An 8136-nucleotide genomic window follows, 5' to 3' on the forward strand; every position below is an offset into this window, starting at 1 on the left:
CACCGTACAGAGATTCTAAAAGCTTTTAGAATCTCTGTACGGTGGCCAATTTACATTATCAACTCCGTTGATAAAACCAAATTTTTGGAAAGATAATTAGTTGACTTAAAAGCGGGGCAGGATTTAGAAGGGTATGGATGTGACCTGAATACCAAGTTTCCTTTGGCTGGCACTCTTATGAATTATAACAATTTTTTTTTTTACTTTTCCTTTTATTTTACTGTTTTTCTTCGCAGTCGCACCTGTCCAGTTTGTCGACATCCACTCTACTCGGCACCAAGTGAATGAATGACACGCGGAAAGATTACTCGGTGACTTGCATTTGGGTACGCAGGAAGCAGTCGATGCATAATGGACTTGGGTGGTTTACGCAACGTTAAAAATGGAAGATGACTCGTTTTGTCTCGAAAGAGACCCTGCAAATAATTTTCAACCATTTGATCCAATGCCTTAGTATAATAACCATTGGCCCCCCTGCTGAAAATGAATAATTGTTCTTGACGTCCACATTGTTGCTTGATATTATTTGTGGACATTTTTCACGTTCAGAATGTAAACGATGATACGTATTTTTCTTTGTTTACTGTCTATTCGTCGTTGTATTTACTCGCTCGTTTGCGATTGAATCCCAAAAGAAAGAAACAGTGAAAAAATAGCAGTTTTGAATTTTATGAGGAAAAATTGGATAAAAGAATAAAATTTCGCAAACCTCTTTCATGCTGTAAATAAATTAAAGGCGGTAGGAAGAATGTTTTTTCTTCACTCATTTTCCCATACGTTTGTACAGTCGTTCATGTCAAGAATGCAAAAAAAAAAAAATTAGGACATTTCATGTTCACGGTCACTCAAATTTTTATTATATTTTCTCAATGAGAAAGATTCTAATATATTTCGAATGCGCGATGTTGCATTCATTAAATTTCCTTTCGGGTTCAGCAAAATCCTTTCAAAGAATGTAATGGAAAGTAAAATAAAATGTAATAATCTATTTCTGGTTAATATTTTATTTGCCCTGAAAGGAATTTTTCCGAAACAATATTCCCTGATATAATCGAATCCTGTGAACAATCCATGTTCATATTTGTAGAATGTGCGTAATCCATTCTCAACAAGAAAGAGAGAAATGATCTGTTTACTCCGTTAGCATCAAAAGGTGGTTTGCAACCAGCCTCTAGAGACGCGTATCAACGTTGCAATGTACAATCGCTGGTGGACGAACAAAAGGAGCCAAAGAGAGATCTTTTGTTTTCGTCCACCAACATGGCGGCGATGACATAACGTGAAAACCATGTAGGTGAGGGTCAAAAAAAAGACGACGGGTACTGCAACGACAACACCAGACAACAATAATAGCTGACGTTACACGAGGCAACTTTACCCAGGTAAATGTAAGGTTTACCTAGGGAAAATTGCCCTTTACCCTTTATCAGGGGCAGATCAAGGGGGAAGGGAGCAGGGGGTGCGCAGCCCTCCCTCCTGAGATGACCTGCCGCTTTCTAAGACAGTTAGTATTCTGCAAAAAATAAACGTCACCAGTCAGCTACGCAATTCCTTAGTGGTGCAACCCCTCCTAAGGAAAATCCTGGCTCCGCCCCTGTATTTTTTACCCAGGGAAATTTCGTGGTGAAGTGACCGGGAGCAATAGAAAGTAATCCAAGTAAAACCCAAGGTGGACGGAAGGGTCGTTTGGCTCCCCCAGGTAAACCTATGATCTAGGTTAGTTTAGAGCGAGTTTCAATTGAGTGTAGTAAAACCAAAACCAAAGTAATTACTTTGGCCAATCAAAAAGGACAGAGACAATCCAGTAAACCAATCAAAACTCGAAGTAATTACATATAGCCGACACAAAGCGCGGGAAAATGTGCACGCGCGAGCCACGGTTGGTTTTGGTTTTACTTCTGATTGGTTGAACCCGGTCACAAAGTCAACTGGAAAGCAGCCCATGTCTTGGCCTTTACATATACCAAGAGCTCAAAACTTGTAGTCTTTAGTTTTAAATTCCTACATGGACGACTTTCAACTAATACTTTCTGAAGAAAAGAGGACTTACAGATAACGAGAAAGGCACCTTCTGTCAATATGGAAAGTTGACGTGAACATAAGTGTTCTTTAAGTGGGATGTGTGACGAAATCTGACTATCTGTTAACTGCAGTAACTTGATAAGAGTTTGGTTAACAGAGACAATCGTTTACCGACCATTTTGCTTAGGCTTATATTACCGGAAATAGTTTTGGTTCTTTGGTACTGAATTAGTCCTTTTAAGTTCTTGTAGCCATCTTAGCGTTATACACATTATATGCTCGCTCTAAACTCAAGTTTATCCGCGCATTCTTACATGGTGGCAGCGGGTGGAGAAGGTTTAGTTGTACAATATTACACAGAGGTTATCCGAACATAGTGGAGAAAATTTGGCATCGGGATATGCATTACCATCGCCACCCGCTCTCGCGACGCAGAACGCAAACGCCGCAGAGAAATGGAAGAAGTTCCCGCTAGCATGGGAAAATTATGCTCTCGCCAAAGACCCCACTAAAAGGCAGAGGAAGTGCAGGTCGCCATCCTTCTCACGGTGATTGGCAAAGAAGCACGAGAGGTGTACTCAACCGTCAACGACAGCGAAAATGATGGTGATGCGAGAAAGATCAAGCCAGTATTAAAGAAATTCGGAGAATATTGCGAACAACGCAAGATCATCCTTTTCGAGAGGTTCAACCGCGGTAACGTACCGCACAGCGCTAGCCGATAGTTGCAATTTCGAGGAGATTACCCTGAGATACCGCGCGATCGATTGGTATTTGGAATTCGTGACAACAAAGTCAGGAAACGATTGTTGAGAGAGACGAAGCCTCAGGTAAAGCGTACACTTGACAAAGCTGATGAGATTTGCAGAGCGTCTGAGAGCATGCTGGCCCAAATAAAAATCGTCGGAAACTGCGATGGAACTACAGTAAAAGCCAAATTAGCGACAGAATAGATACAAGAAACACCCAAAGGAATCCACAAAAGAATTCGGGAGCTGCGGTACCGAACATGACCGCACGAAGAGAAAATTATCCCCGCGTATCTCAAGACGTGTCGGAAATGAGGAAAGTTGTCACATTTTGCTCTCAAATGTCGCAGCAAGAGGAAGGACGGCAAAGACAGCGACGCACGTAAACTTGTCCGAGCTGTTGACAACCCACAGATAGTAATTCGGAAGTGTTTTATGCCGATCATATCTCAGCGGTTGACCTCGATGACTCTCAGTTAGTAACCCTCAAGCTAGAGTCTGGAAATTATCTGCCTTTTGCAGCCTGACACTGGAGCGCAATGCAACGGTATTCCCGTGGAATTGTACTGGAAAGCCACAAAGGACTATGACCATGATCGCGTGACGCCTGGCCTACCAAGCCATTAAGAGACTTCACCGTCAGAGCAATGTGCAGTGGGTCTGGGGAACAGCCCAACAAGATGCATTGGAAGCTTTGAAGAGAGCAGTTGCTGACACACCAGTCTTGCGTTACTACAACCTGGAGGGGGAAGTGACGCTTCAATGCGATGCCTCTCAGGTCGGGTTAGGTGCTGCCTTGTTGCACAATGGACAGACCGTAGCCTATGCATCCAGAGCCATATCCGACGGAGAAACACGTTATGCTCAGATCGAAAATGAAGTGCTCCCGATTGTTTTCGCGTGTGAACGTTTCGAGTCCTACGTGTATGGTCGTGATGTGATACGAGTGGAGAGCCATCCTTCACGTATGGTTGTCCATAGTTGCTGAAGGACTGGTTCATGCATGAGCAGGGGCGTGCTTGATCTGTTGCCAGCGGCTAGCGCTGACTGATGGGAAGGCTTGATGATAAATTTCCTCAAGCTCTTTGTTGACATCCTGCGACCCGGCACTTCAAGATCAAGAACCAGCTACACAAATGCAAGGCCATCGCTGATCTCAACGGATCCACAAGACTCCTGCTCGCTGGAGTGACTTTGTTCCTCATTGACTTCCGAGCTTTTACACTCTACTGACTTTGAACGCTATGCAAATCGAAACAAACTCTTTGATTTTTTTCCTTTGTAGCACCACAAGTATTCTTTTGTTTAGTATTATCAATATTATACGCATGTATTGTCTTGCTCTTTTTTCTTTATCGCTTTATAAGAGGAAGGACGTGACGAAATGTGGTTATCTGTTACTAACTGGTTGGTTTAATAGAGACAATCGTTTACCGACCATTTTGTTCAGGCTTACATTACCGGAAATAGTTTTGATTCTTTGGTATTGAATTTCTATTGAGGCCATCTTAGCGTTATTATATATATATACATATTATATGCTTGCTCTAAACTCAAGTTTATCCGCATATTCTTACGGTATGCCTGTCAGGCAGCCAACGTCAAAAACATGGGCAGAATTCCGTCTTCATCTTGGTCGCAAAGCGACAAGTTTTTTTTAATTTTTGAGATGTTTGAAATGTTTTGCATTTTAGGTAGCCGTTCGCAACCTGAGATTTACGTCAACGACATGAAAGTACAAGTTCGCCACGAAATTATGACGGAATTAAAATTATTCAATGGCAGTGTTTGATGGTAAGATTCTTCCACATTGCTGAATGATATTTGTTTGCTTCATTTATTTGCTTTGTTTTTCCATGAAACTGTGAATAGTTGAATAGAATGTTGATTTATAAAGCAACGTGTTCACCAATCGACTCATGTGCGGACAGCTCAGCTTTAGCATTCGCACCTAGCCGAGTCCTAATGGCTTTATTAATCAAACCAGTATGTTCACTCGGCCAGCACGCCAAATATCCGAACCAGTGTGTTCTCTACGCCAGTTTGTTGAACGCTTTGTCTTATAAACAAGAATTGTCGCTGAATCAGCGTATTCATGCACAACTATTGAAAGAGTTTATCATGTTTACTTGGCGCAGTGTTTTGTCGTCAAGCTTTAATATTAAGCTTAATATTAAAATCGACTCAACGTCTGTCTGCATTTTTCACACTTTTATGCAACAAGAGTTATGACCAGTGGTTATCCTTCCTTGCCTTTGCACCTGACGTCATTGGCCGCCATGTTGGTGTACTGAACAATAGCGAAAAAGTATTGTGGCAACTTGGCGTTATTATTACAGTCGAACCTCCCGTAAGCGATCACCCAAAATGTCAAGCCTAGCTGGTCGCTTATAGGAGGTGGTCGCTTACGAGAGCTTAGACCACAATGGGTCAAACGTAACGATTTCCTCATTAGAATATGGTAACTGCCGAGTCTTACCCAATGCACCAATACCGATGCAATAATTTATTGATGTAAAAGTCAATTTCGAGAAAAAAATGCGGTTCTTCCCATTGAAAAATTTCCATTTCTTACTCTAGCCAGGAATACGATAATTCCAACTTTTAGCTCCAAAAGTGGCTGCGGTCGCTTACGAGAGGTGGTCTCTTACGAGAGGTTCCAAATATAGTGATTTGACTTAAGAACTTTTGGTATTTTGGAAAACTGGTCGCTTAAGAGAGGTGGTTGCAACCGGAGGTTCGACTGTATGCAAAAAGGCGAGTGACATTTTGCTTTTGTTTTGTACACCAAGAAGCCCGTCTAATCACGTGAGTGCAAACCAAGAATACTCTATCAAAAATATCACAGTTCAATTCACGAATCGGTAATCATGCTTTGTGTAATGTTTTATGTAATATTATTCTGGGCTTCTGATAGGATGCAGAAAAACAATTAAAGATTATGCCGAAATAATGCAGAAATTTAAACAATTTATAAAACTAATAATTAGGTCCGTCCAATGTATTTACATGCTTATGGTAAATCAGGACTTGAAATTGCAACCAATACAGTCACATTTGTCTCTGAATTTTTTCCCTTTGTGATTAAAATATATGGAGGAGTCGCCAATAGCCCTCTTTCAGTTAATTCCCAATCTGGAGGACAAAACAATAAGAACAACCATCTTGTCCTCCAGATTGGGACCAGCTTTCACTATTGAAATAAAAGGGTTAGCATTTGGCATTTTGCCGCAACTTTTGCTAAAATAAATAAAACAATAACAAAATATTTTGTTTCTCGTCATGAATTTTGTCTCAATTTGGAGATATGGAGCAAAATGGTAATATGGTTGGACCGCGATCCATTCCCTCGATCATTGACCATTTTCAGCGGGGTTTTTTTCACACATGTATTGCGGGATCCTATTTTCCCTACTTTACAAATGATACAATTTAATTTGCGACTATAACTTGCACCTCAATTTTCATATACAGCTGTATCTTGCCGTAAAATTGCGACCGGAATTTTTTTTGAAATTCGACCCCAGGGTATTTGTAACACAGGTTCTAGTGTCCAGGCTCATTGCCGAAAAATGTGTGGAAACTGCTTACGGCCTTTCATCTTGCGAACGAAATATCTGAAATATGGCGTGTTTTGTTCAATCGATCTTCAATGTTCAGGAAAACTGAATAAGCGTTTCAAAACAGTCAATCTCTTTGGCTTTTATGTTTGTCACTAATATCAGGCACTTCTTCTGTTTATACGGAAAATATCATAATTATGCGGAGGATGCAGATTTTAGGGAATTATGCGAATCCGCATCATCGCATCCTGTCAGATGCCATGTAATAATAATTATTATTAGCGCTAGTCATTACGTAATCAGGCTAGTTTCAAATTGTGCAGCAACAAAAGAGGCAGAGTCGAGGTTCAGGGGAATAATTTGCATTTTCCTTTGTTTTGAACAAAACAAAATGCAAACTATTCCCCTAAACCTCGACTTTGTTCTTTTGTCGCAGCACTATTCAAAACTAGCCTATTATAAGCCTATTTCTCTTCTATCAATATTTAATAAGTTGTTAGAAAAACTCATGTTCAGTCGGTTGGTTGACTTTTTAGACAAAAGCCACCTTACTTATAACAAGCAGTTTGGGTTTTGCACACATCATTCAACTGATCATACAGTACTCAGTATTACTGACCAGGTCCAAAGCTATTGAAGATCATGATTACTCTTCGGAATATTCCTAGATTTCAGCAAAGCATTTGATACTGTTAATCACAACATTTTGCTCACAAAGCTTGAATACTATGGTATTAGAGGCGTTGTTAAGGACTGGTTTAACTCACATCCGAGCAACAGAACTCGTTATCACTTGGTTCCGTCATTTCTGAAGTGTAAACAGTCTTTTGTGGGGTGCCTCAGAGATCAGTACTGGGGCCACTCTTTTTCCTCATTTATACATTGTGTATAAATGACTTTCACAATTGCTCCAACTATTGGATTTTCACCTCTTTGCAGATGATGCAAATTTATTTTTTAAGTATAAGGACCTTAATAAATATACTTGAAAGTGAAATTACCGGTAACAGGGAACTTGGAAAAGTACATATTTGGCTATCTGCAAATACATGTACGCTTTCACTAAATATTGAAAAGTCAAACTTTGTTATTTTTCATCCATTACAAAAATTCCCAAAAAGGTTATGCCATTTATAAATGATAAATCACTAACTGAAGAACCTTCCATTAGATACCTTTGAGTTTATAGAGATTCAAATATTAGTTGGAAGAGCCACATTGCCTATATTGCTGAAAAAAATTAAAAGAATTATAGGTATTCTCTCTAAGCTTCGCTTTTTCCTAAACGTAAAAACGTTGCTGAGCCTGTATCATGCCTTAGTAGAGCCATTCTTTACTTATTGTATAATTGCTTAGGGTAATGCATATCAGTCAACTTTGCAACCTTTATTTACAAGAAAGCTACAAGAATAGTGACCTTCAGTTTCACTGAACACTCAAGTCCTTTATTTAAAGACTTGAATGTTATCAAGCTGTCTGATATCATTACCCTGCAACGTTCAGTGTTCATGTATAAGTTCCGTTAGTATATACTAAAACAGTGGATAGCGTTGATTAGCCACTCAAACTCCGGGTATCCTTTGCTATTCACCTCCGCGCAATTCGTGCGCAATTTGCTCCCGAAAATGTTGTAATCTTTGTAGGAATAAAGGAGTTAAAATCATCTATTTGTGCTATATTATCTCACTGTTTTAGTATGTAGTAAAACAACTATTCACCGAAATGGAGATGACTAGTGGTGGATATTTACCGAGCCGCGAAAAACCTTCAGTCTCTAATACCATTTTTAATTCTGTTAGTAA

General features: G+C 39.9%; 3 protein-coding genes across 8 annotated transcripts in view; 2 read left to right on the top strand and 1 right to left on the bottom strand.

The window, feature by feature from the left end:
• Window positions 1–988, top strand: part of LOC137997752 (uncharacterized) — an 88448-nt gene extending 87460 nt beyond the window's left edge. For both annotated transcript variants that reach the window (XM_068843963.1, XM_068843962.1), the window contains exon 15: window positions 237–988. In XM_068843963.1, the coding sequence (XP_068700064.1) occupies window positions 237–288 (52 nt within the window). In that variant the 3' untranslated portion in view covers window positions 289–988. The remainder of the gene's footprint in view (window positions 1–236) is intronic.
• The window catches only part of LOC137997757 (uncharacterized), a 414333-nt gene that overhangs the window by 123453 nt on the left and 282744 nt on the right, over window positions 1–8136 (bottom strand). The window lies entirely within an intron of this gene.
• Window positions 4127–8136, top strand: part of LOC137997770 (E3 ubiquitin-protein ligase DZIP3-like) — a 22410-nt gene continuing 18400 nt past the window's right edge. The window contains exons 1-2 of one of the 4 annotated variants that reach the window (XM_068844007.1): window positions 4127–4178; window positions 4466–4565. The gene's annotated coding sequence lies outside the window, so the exon portion shown is untranslated. The other 3 variants (XM_068844009.1, XM_068844008.1, XM_068844010.1) reach the window with 3 other exon arrangements.

The sequence above is a fragment of the Montipora foliosa genome, chromosome 3 (genome assembly GCF_036669935.1).
Source record: "Montipora foliosa isolate CH-2021 chromosome 3, ASM3666993v2, whole genome shotgun sequence".
Taxonomy (NCBI): domain Eukaryota; kingdom Metazoa; phylum Cnidaria; class Anthozoa; order Scleractinia; family Acroporidae; genus Montipora; species Montipora foliosa.